General features: G+C 36.4%; 1 protein-coding gene across 1 annotated transcript; it reads right to left on the reverse strand.

The window, feature by feature from the left end:
* Positions 1-4,814: 4,814 nt before the first annotated feature.
* Positions 4,815-13,267, reverse strand: LOC117319142 (laccase-4-like). Its single transcript, XM_033873991.1, has 3 exons — positions 13,208-13,267; positions 5,437-7,477; positions 4,815-4,978 (listed from the first exon to the last, which is right to left on the reverse strand). Exons 1-3 carry the CDS (start codon positions 13,265-13,267, stop codon positions 4,854-4,856), a joined length of 2,226 nt encoding a protein of 741 aa, XP_033729882.1. The 3' UTR covers positions 4,815-4,853.
* Between the last annotated feature and the right edge of the window lie 5,403 nt (positions 13,268-18,670).

Consider the following 18,670-nt stretch of genomic DNA (forward strand, 5'->3'; position numbering starts at 1 on the left):
ACAAACCTTTGAGCTAATATTAATTTCTATATAAAATCTATTGGTATAAATTTTGTGTGAATTAAATCCGAAATCCACCGGTAAAATAAACTTTTAAAAAAAATCATGCAATTGAACAAAATACGCTGAAATGATTAACATAAAATGTAATACGATATAGAATATCTACCATTTTCTCCTCCAAAGACGAGTGATGTTGAGTGCAAAAAATTTAATTTAGTTCTATATACATTTATATCATAGCAACATAGCATCTCAAAGCGGTTCACATATTAGTACCTGTATAATTCGGATCATCCTCGGGTTGGCTATACATAAAAAAACGAGGAGTTCCGGATGATACCTGTATTTAAAGGCTTTCAGTTACTTAAAAATCTAAATAAGACAAACAAGAGTAAACATAATGTTTATTGATTAAAAATATTTTTCACTTTTAAAAGAACCTGCATTCGTTAACATCTCACCGTTCCCAACGGTACCATCGTACCGACATGATTTCGATAACGTCATCCAGTATCAAAATGCCCCTTTATAAAATCAACGGAATAAGTAATTTCTGTATGTTTTTGTCATGTAAATTTTATGTAAGTTATTTTTCTATAAAAGATTAAGCAGAACCACTCAGTATTTTGTTGGAACAAACGTCGGTAAAAAGTGCAGAAAACGGTGTGAAATTTCTTAACGTTTTTGGTCAATAAACGAAAACGAAAATCTCTTGGTGTAAAAAGGATTTATATCAGCAAAAAGCGGCGAAAACAAGAAAGAACTAGGATGTTTTCTTGAAGCGCAAAGGTGACGTAGCGTGACGTTGGATTTTTTTTTAATCGAACGTCATGGATTGAATTGCACAGACAGTGAGTGATGTTTAAATCAAAATTCTACTATCATCGATTTCTTCGAGTGATGTTTCTAAATATAGGATCGGTATATATATTATGGGATGCTGAAGGCGACACCTCCAAACGCTGTTGCCGTGGAAGTTTAAAGTGATGAAAACGATGGTAATTATCAAACCCAAATCCACGTTTTATTATTGCAATTGTTGTTTTAATCAAATAATCATATTCAGTTTCTGCTAATAGGGCAGCCGGCTGGAGGGTAGTCCCTTGAATGAATAGAATGTTCAATCATAGCAACATATACTGAAATAGGCTCAGCCTTCACAACGAATGAAAAAATGTGATCTTTGAGACCTTTGACTTTCGACCTTTCCTAGTTCAAAAGGTCATAGATGAAAAATATTTAACGGAAAATAAACTTCGAGTAATACCCTATCTTGTGATATATAATACTCAAAGCACGTGGAAGATTGAATTGAATATCAACAACAAAAATAAGAAAACTTTTTACCTACAAATACCATCAAAAACCTCCCGACAGGAGGGTGTAAATATTTTTATTGTTTTTCCTCGTTAATTTCCCAATAATTACATAAATAATACAGCTGTTTTAAGTTCATCAGTAGGTAAATGAAATAAAAAGACATTGTACACTTGTATATGTTATGTGAATCTTTGTTCCAAGGACGGATAACGAATATTTACCTCTTTTTAGCCCGATTTTCATCTGACCCTGACATCATGTCTGGTGTACATGGTGTCAGGGCCAGAGAAAACTCGGGCAGGCCAGTTTTGTATTTAATGTATTTAATCGACCAATAAAAGAATCAATATGCTCTACGAATATGTGTCCAGACCGTTAAAAACGAGTATAATTCCTGCTTTACCCGGTAAAGTGCTTTTTAAACTTTGGAAAGAAAACATTATATGAGCTTATGTCAAAAAGTACGATGGAAACCAAGTTTAAGCGAGCAGTCTTAAAATCAATCGGAACCCCTCGTAATTTTCTAGACGAGGCGTTCCGATTGTCCTAAAATAACACCTTCATGGATAAGCTTTTTTAATCTACGAATTGATATTAATAAATATAATCGTTTTGTAAACCTAGAACATGTGTATTACATTTAAAAGCTATTTGATTACATCTCAACCATTTGGAAACTTTAGGTTAATCTTAATAAAACAAAAGTTGTAATCTTTGAAAAAAGAAAAAAGAATATACAAAATGTTCGTTTTACTCTCTTTAGTGAAGTATTGGATACACAGGACAGTTATCTTTTTTAGTTTTAGTTAAAATATTTTTATTGACATAAAATGACAAAGGGATTAGTCATCAAGTTTTACCAACATATAAACTACTTCTCCCATAATAATAACACAATGATAAACAATAACATAAGTCACATGAAGGTATATACAAATACATGTATTCAAAAATATGACAAAGAAATGAAAATATGATAATTGACATATCAGAAATAATGCTATTTATAGGAGAGAGAGGGGGAGCAGGAGAGGCCGGGAGGGGTAGGTACATGTATATAAAGTTAAATGACTGCAGGGTCGTGGTTCCGATTTTCCCCGACACAGACGGCACAAGTTAGTCTGATCGCTATTCAAATCTTTCTGCTTGTATTAAATGTTCATCACATCCCGTGCAAAGTTTCATTCTCCTGGGTATCTCTGTTTCCTTCTATTATATCCGTTTCACATGTGCCGCCCAGATCGGGAAGGATCAGAAACACGACCTATAAATGTTTGGAATGAATTCAATCATACTTAATCGATTAGAAAAAAAACACATTTATATATTATATGGATAAATGGAGCATTTTGGATTAAGTCGTTTTTGTAATTATAGGAAAATGTCATGAAAAGATTGGGAGAGGGGGAGTTAGAAAGTGATAGTTAGTCGAATCTTGCCGACCTTCCCAAGAAGTTTTGCACATTTATTCAGTTTTTCTTGTCTAGGACTGCTGTTTTATTATAATGGCAGCTACTGTTAAGCGAGAAAAAAACTTGTCGAGCAGCCTCAAAAAGCAATGGATGCATTATACAAAAAAAATAGAAATATTGTGTTACCAATAGACCTACAGTTAAAATTGTTTGATTTTTTAATCTCTCCCATACTTTTATACTCGTCAGAGATTTGGGGGTTTGAAAATGCTAATGTGTTGAGAAGTTGCATGTACAATTCTGTAAAAAAGGTTTTAGATGTTGGTAGTTCCACAGAAAATATGATGGTATATGGTGAAACGGGTAGATAGCCCGTAAATGTTGAAATTAAGTCCAGAATGATAATGTTCTGGTATAAGTTAATTACAGGTGAAAGTAAATTATCAAGTTTAATGTACAAACTTATGTTGAATTTACATGTAAATGATTTTGCGAATTACAAATGGATTTCTCATAATAAGAATATACTTAAAAGTACGGGATTAAGTTACGTTTGGTTACATCAAAATATTTGCACTATGAATAAAAATTACCTCAAATTACGTCTAAAAACCATTCTAAAAGATCAATTTATGCAAAAGTGGTATGCTGATATTGATAAATCTTCCCGTGGTAAAGCATATTTGTGAATTTCAAACATCAATATGTAATATATATATATACACTGTTTGAATTACTTCTTTGTCCCATATATATATATATATATGGGGCAAAGAAGTAATTCAAACAGTGTGAACAATAAGGCTTGTTAAATTTTCGAGGCAATCCGCCCCTTTATCAAAACACAAAAAACTACAAATACAATCACATAATATATATAAGAAGTACTGGATATACAATAAAATACAATAAGAATAATATTTTAGTAACTGGAGAAACCACAATGAACCCTTCGGCAAACGTGGGCCGAAGGCGGATACTAGCGTGACTGCATCATGTTCAACACTAGAACGCTATGCGACCAACGGCAGCTCTAGATATTTTGAATTCCCCCGCACGTGAAAGTATATCGAAGAGTTCAAAAACGATTCGTCCCTAAATACTGCTAGTGGACGACATTGCATTGATATCAGATTTCAGAATAAAAAATGTTACATTATCGCCTCTACAGTGATTGATTAAATATCGTGTACAAAGTCTGAAAAACTTTAGAAAAATATGTTTTAGATCATTAGAATTATAGAGAGTGGTGTGAAAAAACTACTACAAATACTTATCAAGACTGAAAATATAAGAAATACGAATGCCGAAGTGTCCCTACAGGACGCTACGGGAAACAGACGATTCGGGCCAACTCGGACCAAGATGCTGTTGCATGATTGCGGGAGGCGACTAAATGTGAGTCTCAAATAGCAACAATGAAGAGATGCCCCAAAAAGTACAGCAATTATGAAAATTTTAACAAATTGAATAATTAACTACATGAATAGTCAAATATAATGGTCAGATGGAGAGTACATCCAGAAGACGTCTTTAACGTTCGTTCATACCCCGAGGGTAGCAGGTTTGGAGATTGGTAATCCAGTATCTTTCGCTGGAACGACGTTTCGTTTCATTCCAGGTAGGAGGAACGATACTGGATTACCAATCTCCAAACCTGCTACCCTTTTTTTAAAAAAGGTAAAAAAAAAAGGTGTTTTGATAAAGGGGCGGATTGCCTCGAAAATTTAACTAGCCTTTTTGTTCACACTGTTTGAATTACTTCTTTGCCCCATATAACCATTACAAGTAATTCGTATTCTCCATACATTTATGTGAGGATCCAGTGTTATCTGGATTATACTGTTCATATTACTTCTTTGACCTATATATATATATTGTTAAGATATTGAAATGATTTGTTTTAAAAACAAACATGTTAATATCATAAGTACTATTGTATGATTGAATTTACCATCCTGTATTGAACAAACTTTTATCCAGTGTATACAACAAACTTTGTCTAAATTTATGTGTTTCACTATTCTGTACAAAATAATACATTGTATTATGCTATTGTAGTTTTTGTTGACCTCTTGTTGCACATTACATGTATATTGTCCCTGAGTCTACAAGTATTCAGACCTCCTCTTGCGATTGTTTGTTTCTCATTACGATACATATGCCTAGGCCAATCAGAAGAGCGACACCTACGGAAATTCCTATGCCTGCGCCTATTCCGGCTCCAAATCCGGGTCCCGACTCTGAAATAATATTTTCAACATAAGAAGAACCAATACAACACGTAATGATAGATGTTAATTGGGTAAGGGGCTATGATGGCTTAGTGGTTAGAGCGTCGGCCGTTGTAACTTGTAACTGGAAACGGGCAGCATGTGCATACGATTTTTTGAGCAAGCCACTATACATTTATTGCTCTAGATGGCATGCGGTGGGCATTCCATATGTTGTTCAGTGAAGTAGCCACCAGCTACTACAAGGAGACACCGCCTAAAAATGATCATTGAGAGACACACACAGCAAACACATAAAAAGAAGCTTATTGGGTAAGAATTACATGAAATTATAAGGTTGGTATCGTTTAACATTTTCTTTGATATTCTTTAATATAAAATTAAATTTAAAAACATAGATCTGCATTTAGGACATTAGCTACTTCATTTTTTTTCTTCTAAATTTAAGTATGTTTCATCATACTTACCATCTTTGTTGTTGTCATCATCATCATTTTCCTCTTTAAAATCTCCGCAAACCGGGAAATCATTCGGAACCTTCGGATAATTCACGGGAGATTCAATAATCACCATCCCCATTCCGTTAGTGTTGTGGAGGTCGATATGGCAATGAAAGAACCAGGCCCCTGGGTTGTCTGCCTTGAATCTGATCACGACGTATCCGTGCGTGGGAACGATGATGGTGTCTTTCTGTGCAGTGTTATCAAGGACAAGTCCCGGTACATTTCCTCCATTCCAGCTGGCGTTAGCCCATATAGGACTGTTACAATATCCCTTTGATCCGCGCGAACATGATATATCCGGGGTTGAATCAATCAAAAAGCCACTGGCATTGTACTGTCCGAACCCCATCTTCATGATGTAAAATGAATGTCCGTGTAAATGCACCGGATGTGACCACCCTTTCCCATTTCCGAGGTTGGTCAGTGTAAATTGGTATACCTTTCCATTCTCTATTTCCTGTGTGTATGTACATCTGCATGTTGTGTCCTCACAATTCAGATCACAGACAGTGTTGACGTCTTCGGGCTGTGAGTAGATAGGAGCCACAGGAGGTACAAATTGACGGCCATTCACCCATCCTTCCATATAGCCAACAGGCCCCGGAAAAGCAAAATTAAAAAAGTACTCCTCATCGATGGTGCTGACATCTTGCGGCCGAGAATTGAAATCATCTGTTCTGGCGTCATTATATGTCAAACAAATTTCATTTTTTCTTGCAGGAAAAAGATAGGGACAGTTAAATATCACGCATTTGTCTGTCGAGGTACACGGATTTTTACTGGCCTTACCTGGGTTTAAGTTCCGGGTACTTCCTATGTAATGAATGATGGCTTCCGCAACGTGGTACTCGCCTCTTTTAGTGATTTCACTTTCGACTTCCAGTGTCTGTGCAACAAGTAAATAGTTACCTTTTGGTTTCTCTAACTTGTCTGTGAACAGTACGAAATCATATCTTTCTCCTGGATTGATGATGAACGATTCCACAATCATGGGTTTCAATGCGAATCCGTCCGAGGCAACAACTGTTATTTTCGGGTGGCCTTCCACGTACACACGGAATGGATAAAGAGTGGCTGCACTAATCACTCTGAAGGTGTAGTTCCTATTTGGAGCCACATCAAATTCAGTCAGTGGAGCCTCGTTATGTTTAGTAGGACTCTTGTAGTAACGACCTTTCCCATTCACCAATCCCGAATGGTATCTGTATCTACTGTACATGCCACCGTCGACCGAGAACGTTGTATTGTACGGCATGTTCTTCCTTTGGTCATATACACCGTACAACATGCGTTGATATAATGTGGATGCGTCGTCTTCGTGGTTCCAGTCCTGCAGCATGACAACATGTTCGTCTCTTGTTTCTGACGGAAGTTCCCGTTTTGGATATACAACAATAGCTCCATACAAACCCATTGTTCTCTGATCACCGATGTGGGCATGGTAAAAACTGGTGCCATGCGGCTTGGCCTTAAACTTGTAAGTAAACTCCTGGCCGTGTCCTAGTGGACATTGGGATACCATGGCAACGCCATCCGCATAAGTTGATCCCTGTTGGTGCATTCCATGCCAGTGGACCGTAGTACTATCTGTGTCCATCAGGTTTCGGACGTGGATGATCAAGGTCTGGTCCTCATACGCCGTGATCTGTGGTCCTGGGAAAAGCCGATTTACGCTAATTACGAGTCGAGAATTGTTGGCATCTGCCGTCAAGATGTACGGTATTTGGTCTGCTTTTATGATAGGCTCATTTCGTTTGTTATACTCATAAAGCTGGCCTCCTCTAGGAACAACTAGAGACCGCTCCTCCTCTATCATCATGGTAAGGCGGTGGGAAACTGTCAGGAAGCATTCGCAGACATTCTGCCCTTTCCCGCATGTTGTGTCACGACACGGGTTTTTCCTTGTTTGGACTTCATCCCAGATACTACCAATGTTCTGGAAGGATGTGACTGTCAGCGATATTGCCAGAATATATCCAATGAAGGCAATACCGGCCTCCCCCATCTGAAACATAAGCCATAAAACATTACCTTATCCATTTGCACTGATACCTCAGAAACAGACCAAAGCAAAAATTGAAATTCAAGTCTAAACAGATCTAGATTATAAACATTCTAACGGAGAAGTCAACAGTAACAAACTGGCAAAATTCTGGGGGGGTTTTGGGTTTTTTTTCAAGTTTTCCATTCAGTTTGTGAGTGGAGGGTAGCCTGAGTTTCCTCTCACCCTAATACCGGACATTAAATGTTTTTTACAGATTCCTGGTTTGGTATTTATGTTCATCAAAATGACGAATGTCTGGTGTTAGGATCATAGGAAACTCAGACTAGAGTGATAGATGTGTGTTTATGTTACATACTCTGTTTAAAAACTTATCTTAACACAAAACTTTTCAGTATTTTAATCCACATGTTTAACTTTTTCAAACCTAATGGAAGTGTTACACACATTTCCAGTTATCGTATACCGAAATGTTTTGTTGTCATTACTGTGTTTACATTTATTTACACATAAATATGTGTGCCGTAATATATACAGCACGTGTTATTTAACATTTAAACCACTGTATAATATCGTTATCCAACTAACCCAGACAGAATATAAATATCGCCTTGTAAACTATCGTCTGTTTGTGTTGCCACGATTTCAAAACAGTCACGTAATAATTTAAAAATAATTTCCGCGCTAAATTAAGAGGGGGATTCCCAACTAAATCGAGTGGTCAAGCTGGACATAGGGATTGCCTGTGAACATTGGGACAGCACAGAAACATAACTGGAAAGGAACAAAACGCGTACATTCAGTGAAAATTGCAACGTTTATCGTGATGTCCCTTTTAAATTGAATGCAAGCTGAATAAGTGGATGCATCTATTCAAATGACACATTTGCAGTCCTATTATCACCAAAAATGATTCAAACTGATATAGTTTTGTTATCCGTGCTGAAACTGCGTATTTATTAATTAAAATGTAGTTCATTAATTTATTTCACCAGTAGTTTTTACATTATAACCACCAGCATTAAAACTATGCCGTTTATCTTTTCTAAAGATATTTCTTGTTTATATTGTTACACAAAACATGTGCTCATATTTTAAAAGAAAATAAATGTTTATGGGCATTCTTTCGTGTATCAATATAAAATTTAGATATTCAACATACTGTAATCATAAAAGCTTACCGTCGCTTTGAAGGCTTGCTGAATGAAATGGAGATTGTAGTCCCGGTCTATGTTGTGCCAGGTAAACACAGCTACGCCACGCTGGTAGCCGTCTTGTTTACTAGTAACAATATACTATAGAACAGGAGTTCGACGAAGCAAATGGTTCTTCGTGGAATTGCGGCATGTGTGCAGCGGTGCATTCGTGCGTAAAATATGTTTGTTAGCTAATGAATTATCAACTGATTTGTTTTATCTATGTTCGTCTTATACGTTTGAAGTGTCAGGTTAATTGAAACGAGATAATTCATTGTCAAAACGCCGACCTGAGGGTTTGACGCAAAATTGCCCCTTTTCAATAGTGGGCCGAATTGACTGTCTTAGTACAGTACCCATTCTCTTCGCTAAACTGCACTCATCTATGCCACAATATACATAGATTGTGCAGCTCTGATTTGAGCTATACTTTTGTCACAATCACAAACGCGCTCCGTGTTCTCCTACAAGGTCTCTATTTTTGACCTTCAAGATACAGTAACGTTGATATAAACTTGTATTAACATATGTTAGTATAGATTTTACACTGTAAAACGATTTAGTAAGTTTAAGTATCATTAAATACTGAAAAGAATTGGTCTGTTTGGAAATGTCGGCATGGAGAAGCTGAAATTTTTAACTTGTTTAGAGACCTCAAGGTTCACCATATATCCACATGAAAAGCAGATAATAAACATTCCTTAATCTGAAATTATACAGCCACAAGAAACACGACAAATAATCTGCTATGTTCACTTACAAAGGTCGACTGATACAACTTAAGTTTGCCAGAGAAAATTGCTTTGTAACAGAGAAAGGGCGATTTTCAAAGTGAAATGTGAAAATTCGCTCCGACTGGCGAAACTCTGCAGAGGTGTTTGAAGTAACCATGAAGTACGAGTATTCCGCCACATTCACTGAAATATCGCTGCTGTCTGTGGGCTATTTAAAAAATAAATGAAAATAGTATTTGGTGCACAAAAAACACCTTTCCTTAGCTGACCTACTTTCTACCGCTGCAGAATAGTACGATGGCCGATAGCGGCCGACAAAACACTCCCATAAGTAAAAAGTGTTCTGTCTGACACTTTGTCAATTCACTAGGAGACAGTTTACACATTTTGTAAAAAAAGTGAACTGTCATGACACTTTGTCAATTCATGCGGGCAGTTTACATTGTTACTTTCACAAAATAAACTTCTGGGGGAGGAGAGGAGGTAGTTACAGTTAAGGTGGGCTGGGTGGGGGTATAGGATTATATTACGAGACTCAAGAGCTGAGAACAATGCCTTATGTGCGATAAGTGATAAAGGCAAATACACATACGACATAGCCGCCAAATAGAGAAGTTATGGAAAATTCCATATTAAAGAATTATAGTTATTTGAAAACAATGATATTATTATTAAAACATGATTAAAAAGATTTCCCCTGATCTATTATTGGTGTATTACAGGTATTGTATATCAGTTATACTCGTATTATAAACTGTAACACTTCCTTATTAGTTTATCTATATTACTCATCACGTAATCGGTCTATTTCCCGGTGAAATCGCCCATGTAAATTTTTTTCGTGTCACTAGTATGATATACATTGGAGTTTTCCATTGGCTGCGCCAGTCATAAATCGATTTTGACGTCATAATATGGACAATGCTGTGACGTCATGAATTGACAATCGAAACAAAAAGGTGGTCTGTTTGATATTGACCTCCGCATTTTGACTTTAAAACCCGTCTCTAAGTATATGCTCTCCATTGCTCGCAAACTAAAAAATTCTAAGACCCGTTTCACAAGAAAGAAAAACTCATTTAAGACCCTATTGCAATTTATATCGTTTTTAATGTACAAATGTATTCGAATAAGCAGTTGACGGATTTTACCTACACCATTTGTTCACATGTTATCCTTAGCTATCATAATAACTGTTGAATAAGTTATATATAACGAATCGTAAATCAGCTTAATAGTATATTATATGTTATAACTCCATGCAATTGAGGGTGTATGCCATACCATATCATTGTCATCCGTAATTATTGAGAAGCATTTCCGCAAGTTTGGTATATAAACTTTAAATCGCCAATAACTAGATACCATACTCATTAAACGGCGAGTTCTTCTTATAAACAGTGATATTGGTTTAAGATAAGCTGTGCATGAGTTTATACCGTAAAAATCTAAGATATGCAAAGGTCAACAGAGTGCATGGGAACAACACACCTAGCGGTGTATTTTGCTCTTAATATAATCTTACAACTCCCACCCCCGTTCCCCCAGCCCTCCGCCCCGCCCACCTTAACTGTCCCAGATGATTATTTTGTGAAAGAAAGTAAACATCTTTTTAATCATGTTATAATGATAATATCATTGTTTTCAAATAACTATAATTCTTTCATACGGAATTTTCCATAACTTCTCTATTTGGCGGCTATGTCGTATGTGTATATTTGCCTTTATCACTTATCGCACGTAAAGCATTGTTCTCAGCTCTCGAGTCTCGTAATATAGTCATATACCCCCTCCCCTCCCCTCCAAGCACACCTTAACTGTAACTACCTCATCTCCTCCCCCAGATGTTTATTTTGTGAAAGTAAAAAATGTAAACTGCCGGCATAAATTGACAAAGTGTCATGACAGTTCACTTTTTTTACAAAATGTGTAAACTGTCTCCTAGTGAATTGACAAAGTGTCAGACAGAACACCTTTTTACGATGGCCGATATCAGCCGTCACGTTACCCGCATTTATGTGATGCGAGTAACCTGACATAGTAAAAATCACATGACGGGTTACTAGCATGTGATGCGAGTAACCTGACATAGTAAAAATCACATGACGGGTTACTAGCATGTGATGCGAGTAACATGACATAGTAAAAATCACATGACGGGTTACTAGCATGTGATGCCAGTAACCTGACATAGTAAAAATCACATGACAGGTTACTAGCATGTGATGCGAGTAACCTGACATCGTAAAAATCACATGACGGGTTACTAACATGTGATGCGAGTAACCTGACATAGTAAAAATCACATGACGGGTTACTAGCATGTGATGCGAGTAACCTGACATAGTAAAAAAACACATGACAGGTGGCTTTGTACAGTATAGTACATATAGTTCCAATTGACTATTTTAGTCTATTTGTGTTGCATACAAAATCTCTCGTCCAATGTCACTCAAGTGTATAATATTGGTCAATTTCTCTTATTTCCTCAATTCTATTTGGTGAATAAAACCATTTCCCCCAATTTAGATTTTAGGGCATTTTTTTTCTATCACATAAATATACCAATCTACAGGAAAAATCAAAAAAATCTGTTGCAATTAGTCTGTGGTCAAATAATGAATTGACAAGACTACACGAGCTCCATTGTATATACAGTGTACATGCCACACCTTGGCTTATAAAACCATTTTCTACAGTCGCCATGATAACCTCTTTTGAAAGGTCTAGTAAAACTATACTCTGGAATGTTAATGAATTTTGTAAGTGTACAGTCATCTCATTCGCGACTGTGTACAGTTACTCTCATCACACGCTAGTAACCCGTCATGTGATTTTTACTATGTCAGGTTACTCGCATCACATGCTAGTAACCCGTCATGTGATTTTTACTATGTCAGGTTACTCGCATCACATGTTAGTAACCCGTCATGTAATTTTTACTATGTCAGGTTATTCGCATCACATGCTAGTAACCTGTCATGTGATTTTTACTATGTCAGGTTACTCGCATCACATGCTAGTAACCTGTCATGTGATTTTCACTATGTCAGGTTACTTGCATCACATGCTAGTAACCCGTCATCCGATTTTTACTATGTCAGGTTACTCGCATCACATAAATGCGAGTAACGTGACGGCTGATATCGGCCATCGTACCTTTTACTTATGGGAGTGTTTTGTCGGCCGCTATCGGCCATCATAGAATAGAGACCCTCGTGCTCACAGTTAAGAGACCTTGATGTGGAACTTGGACACGGTAATGACATTGCCATTCTCTGTGTGTCGGTTAAGGGAAATACTCTACTTCACATACCTGTGTGTATGCGTGCACTGCTTGCAGTCTACGTGTTAAATATATAGGGCATGTGTGCATGCGTCCGTGACGTTTGCGCAGCACTGGTAACTTAAGAACCGCTATCGAACAGGGCTCTGATATAGACGTAAATATGTCTGTGCTTGCTATACGGGTAGCAGCTTTATTGTATGACAAAATGAGTAGTCGATATCAAGCGCTTCAACTGATTTTCATTTTGTCCAATATCATGTGTGAGGATGCTGGAACTTGGAGCGGTTTCGCTTTCTGAGGAAATCTATTTGATAAATGCCATGTAAAATCGTGGAATGTGTATGCTGTCCTCCAGAGGAAGAGGCCATTGAGTTCAAATTCAATATTCAAGTAAACGACAAGCTCTACCCAACATCCCACTTTCATCATCCACTCTTTTCGTTGTTTCTTTGTCATACCCATTATCAAACCTCGAAATATTGTAAGTAACATTAATAAAGACCGGAACACTCACTTTCGCTCCCAGCATCCCTGAAAGATACCATGACAGAATTGGGGGTTCAGTCAACGCCATCTTGTGGGTAAAACTAAAAGACTGCTTTGATCTTTTGATCAAATGAATATCGAGGTCACCGTATCATCCGATTGACAGGCTTTGAACTTGGTTATCACTCCTCAGTGAAAATCAGCTTAGTGATGGCCAGTTTTTTGTTGTTGTTTTTTCTGTGTTTTTCTGACAAGAATCAAATAGCTATTGGTGTACCTTCGATTTTGTCATGATATCACAGGGGTGCAGAGAGCGAAAGTGAATGTAACCCATGGATTATCGGGAATGATTTTCCCCAATTCAACTCTACGCATACAAGCCCTTTCGCTATACTCCTATTTTTAAAACGGACAACCAAAAACACCATGAAGTAATGAGGGGTATTGTTGATAAATGGAATAAACAAGTTGGTAAAATTGTTATAAAGAGACAAAGTATCGAGCAACTACCCGGTCTATATTGTGCAATCAATACACAGCTAAGACACGTTGGCTACCGTATACACTGATAACCGTATTGTTTAACACTACAGTGCGGGAGTTCGACGAGGCAAATGGCTTCGTGGAATTCAGGGAAGTGTGCAGTGGTGCATGCAAGCCGCCTCAGATCGCAAGTCTGATATGTAAGCTGTTCTTGTGTCGAGTATGTCTTAGCAAGTAAACCATGAAACAGCATATTCCAGTCAGAAATGGGTGGCCGTATACATGTTTCTACCGCAGGGACTTTAGAATTTGTTTAAGTCTACAGGTATTTGGACCTTCCCTAATGTGTACTGCCATTTTGAGACGTTTTGGAAGGCTAGATTAAAATTCGGTCAAAATAATGACAAGTTTTTTTTTTTTATTTAAGTTATTTGGTTAAAGCGTAAGACAGTCCATGACTAAATTTCCATATCCAAGATATTTTTGAAATCTCGCGTCTCACTAAGCATAGTCACAACCTCTCTGTCCATACACAAGCTAGAAAACATTCTTCCATGTATCATAACAGATTCGAATCATTTACATCAAGAAATCTGCAAAATTGAAAAATTAGAAACAATCAAAACAGCAATCATCAAATTACCATATCAGATTACCGTTTTTTCCACTTTGGCAATACACCACCCAAAATGACACAATCTTCTTCTTTTTAACAGTAAGCATTAAATACCTGGTCGTGGACATCAGCCAAATCCCCTGTGTCTTTTACGGAGTGTAAATAACATCGTCGACCTGTATTTGGTATAAAAGATATATGTCTGGCTTATAAAATATTTTGCTCGTGTCTATCAGACTTTTCAGGGATACCTGACTTATCCTGAACTGTCAACTTTACACTTTATATGGGTCTAAGTCCTGTCCTATATGCTTTAGATTGCCAACATTATCCTGGATCAGTCTTAGACATCAGCTAAATATACTGTTATATTGTTGTGAATGTAGTAGGATACCATCCGTGAAACTCGATACAATGGTGTTTTTCAACATGAACTTTTGAGTTTTCAGTATGTCTGGGCAGAGGTTCCGGCCTACCACAAGGAGACTTAACATGAACATACCACAGCCTCCCAAAGCACACATACGCACTCACCACACACATTCATGTCGCACGCACGGGAGGCCGTCCTTAAATGACCTTAGCTGTTAATTGGACGTTAAACAAAATAAACAAAACCAAATCAAACCTGTCATCAGTGACTTGTCGGATATGTCACTCTTCAAATACCGCCAGAATAACAAAAAGCGGATTTCTAACTTAAAATCGAATAAAACAGGGCAAAATAATAACAAAATATGGATTTACTTGACGACTTTATATAATTGATAAATAATTGAAAATTGACAAAGATAACGAGATGATGTGTTCCAGAAGGAAAACGTTTTCTTCATCAACGACAGCCGTAATACAATTACAAATACAGGTCAAATGTAGGTCAAATGTCGGTCAAATCCGGGTCAAAAACTCAATATGAGAACCAAATCGTCCTCAGCAGTGATACTGTTCATAATAGTCATGTCATGTGTCGGTTAAGGGAAACGCTCTACTGCACATACCTGTGTGTTTATATGCAGTATGTGTGCACTGCTTGTAGTCAGTCTACACGTATAATACAAAGGACGTTTGTGATGTTAGCGCACTACTGCACTACCTGTAACTTTGACTGCGATCGAACAGGGCTCTGTTGTAGACGTAAATATGCCTGTGCTTGCTATACGGGTAGCAGCTTTATTGTATGACAAAATGAGTAGTCGATATCAAGTGCTTTAACTGATTTTCATTTTGTCCAATATCATGCATGAAGATGCTGGAGTTTAGAGCGGTTCCACTTTCTGGGGAAATCTATTTGATAAAATCGTGGAAGGTGTATGCTGCCCTCCAGCGAAAGAGGCAACTGTGTTCAAAGTCAAGCTTCAAGTAAACGGCAAGCTCATGTTCTGTTGTTGAAGTGAGTTTGTGTTTGGGGGCTCGCTTACATGATGATGATGACACACAAAAACACGTCTTCACGTTCCAAGTCGTTTATCTATATCTGAAGAAACATGTTCTCTTACAAAGAGAACTCCAATAAAGGGAAAGAACTCTTACAGTTCGAGTTCCAAATTATCTCCCCTAGATCATATGCCTTTACTGTTACAAGATATTATGTTATCTCATCACACCCATACAACCATATACACAACATCCCCGCCCATAAAATAAAATTGGGATAACACAATTTTACCATGGGTGTAAGAGATTACATTAAACAGATGAAAGTAAGCAGCTTACTATGATATTGAATCAAATATTTTAAAAGTATACAGTTATTTTGTCTTCTGAAGACTGTCTTTTATATATGTAATTTACTGTTTAATACTAACAAATTGTACAAAAATCAATCTCATCCTATGCAATTAGATATCAAACATTCACACTTACACTTTCCATCGTGCACTATGGATCACACGTATACCCTCCAGACAAAATAGCAAAGATGAAAGAGATTTACATACATAATGGATAGTTTTAAGATACTGGTTTAATTTGCTATAAAGGGATATCAATTTGAACAAGAGTGACATTTTACCAAGCTCAAGATTTAAAACACATATTTAAAATGACATCAATTTAGTTTGTTCTGGCAATACTCAACTAACTGCTACTATCATTCGCAGTATCATCATGTTGCGTCATAAGACCATGTGATTAAAAGTTATAGAGTAATGAACCATAATAAAACCTACAATAATTCAACAAAATATACATTAACCTGCCAGCTTTATATCTATCCCTATCAGTCTTATCGTAGCTTTATATACATGATGAAAAATACCTCAGCATGGCCTTAAGGTTCTTCAATAAAAATCACAATATCATACCATAATATTCTACAATATCAATTATCATAAAGTACTACAAGCGTAACATCACAACAGTTCCAAAAACATTATAATGTACTACAATATATTATATTGCCCGTAGCCATTCATCAACTGTATAAAGTTGGTATGATTTATGAATTATATATATGCTCATCCTTGAAAATGTAAACCGAATATGACATGTAATCAACAGTAATATCAGCAGAGATTTCGCCCTTAATTATTAGTATATTTCTGATATAATATATCTGAGAAAAGCATTCACTAGCATTCGGAAAACGATGATGTTGTGCAATATAATCGAGAAATGGCAAAAGAGCAATAATAATCAATAACAATAAATCAAGGGCTCGATAAAAGGTATATATCATTAAATTGATAATTAGTTGTACCAAAGTTTTAAACAGTCTTCACATGTTGTTAATAAAGTCGCTGATGAAAAATTACTTAACAGTTCTGCATTTCTGTATGGAGAGTTCAACATCTGTATGGAGAGTTCAAATATCTGTATTGGGATCCGAACAAGTAAAATTCAAGTTGTCAGACTGGAACTGTATTGTTTATAGTTAATAAATCAAACAGCAAACACATCCTATAAAAGCCGCATACTTGAAAGATCATGCCAGGATTATTTAGAAACATGCCGAATCAGCATCTTCATATATGCTGGTTGTCACGTACTGACGTCTGACGTAGGCAATGTCAGGATAATTCACATGTAAAACACCAAATATTCTGATGAAAAAGAAGACTGCAAACATGAAGGAATTCTTTTCCGTTGAAAGTAAAAGACAACAGGTAAAATATACTGCAGTTTCGAGTGTCGCTCATACATCGTTTGGAAGCCCATCCTTCGCCATATAATAATCAAATATCGATGACGCCATCACACATCAGTAGACATGGTATGCAAAAATGACGAAAAATAGAAATAGTCATGAAATTCCAATGCATTGTGCTTTGATATACAAACAGCATGATAAAATGTTCCCGCCAAAAAGCACATGGCGTAAATAAAATGTCTGACATCTGGCCGGCGAGACATGACCGACGATTTTTACTAGTGAAGTGTGTCGTAGATTATTAAGGTGCTAAACAGCAACATTTTCGACCGCTGGCTATAGTTCTCGGGGCTATAAATAGCCCCAGAGAACTAAAAAAGCATTGTGATTAAGAAAGTTCAAACAGTATTTCATTCAATGTTTTCAAAAAAATTAATATTCTAATACAAAATCAATAGTTAAACTGAGCTAGATGAACAAACCTTTGAGCTAATATTAATTTCTATATAAAATCTATTGGTATAAATTTTGTGTGGATTAAATCCGAAATCCACCGGTAAAATAAACTTTAAAAAAATTCAAACAATTGAACAAAATACGCTGAAATGATTAACATAAACTGTAATACGATATAGAATATCTACCATTTTCTCCTCCAAAGACCAGTGATGTTATGTGCAAAAAAATGTAATTTAGTTCTATATACATTTATATCAAAGCAACATAGCATCTCAAAGCGGTTCACATATTGTTACCTGTATAATTCGGAACATCCTCGGGTTGGCTATACATAAAAAAACGAGGAGTTCCGGATGATACCTGTATTTAAAGGCTTTCAGTTACTTAAAAATCTAAATAAGACAAACAAGAGTAAACATAATGTTTATTGATTAAAAATATTTTTCACTTTTAAAAGAACCTGCATTCGTTAACATCTCACCGTTCCCATCGGTACCATCGTACCGACATGATTTCGATAACGTCATCCAGTATCAAAATGCCCCTTTATAAAATCAACGGAATAAGTGATTTCTCTATGTTTTTGTCATGTAAATTTTATATAAGTTATTTTTTTTATAAAAGATTAAGCAGAACCACTCAGTATTTTGTTGGAACAAACGTCGGTAAAAATTGCAGAAAACAGTGTGAAATTTCTTAACGTTTTTGGTCAATAAACCACTCAAAAGAAAAAAACGAAAATCTCTTGGTGTAAAAAGGATTTATATCAGCAAAAAGCGGCGAAAACAAGAAAGAACTAGGATGTTTTCTTGAAGCGCAAAGGTGACGTAGCGTGACGTTGGATT

The sequence above is a fragment of the Pecten maximus genome, unplaced genomic scaffold (assembly GCF_902652985.1).
Source record: "Pecten maximus unplaced genomic scaffold, xPecMax1.1, whole genome shotgun sequence".
Taxonomy (NCBI): Eukaryota; Metazoa; Mollusca; class Bivalvia; order Pectinida; family Pectinidae; genus Pecten; species Pecten maximus.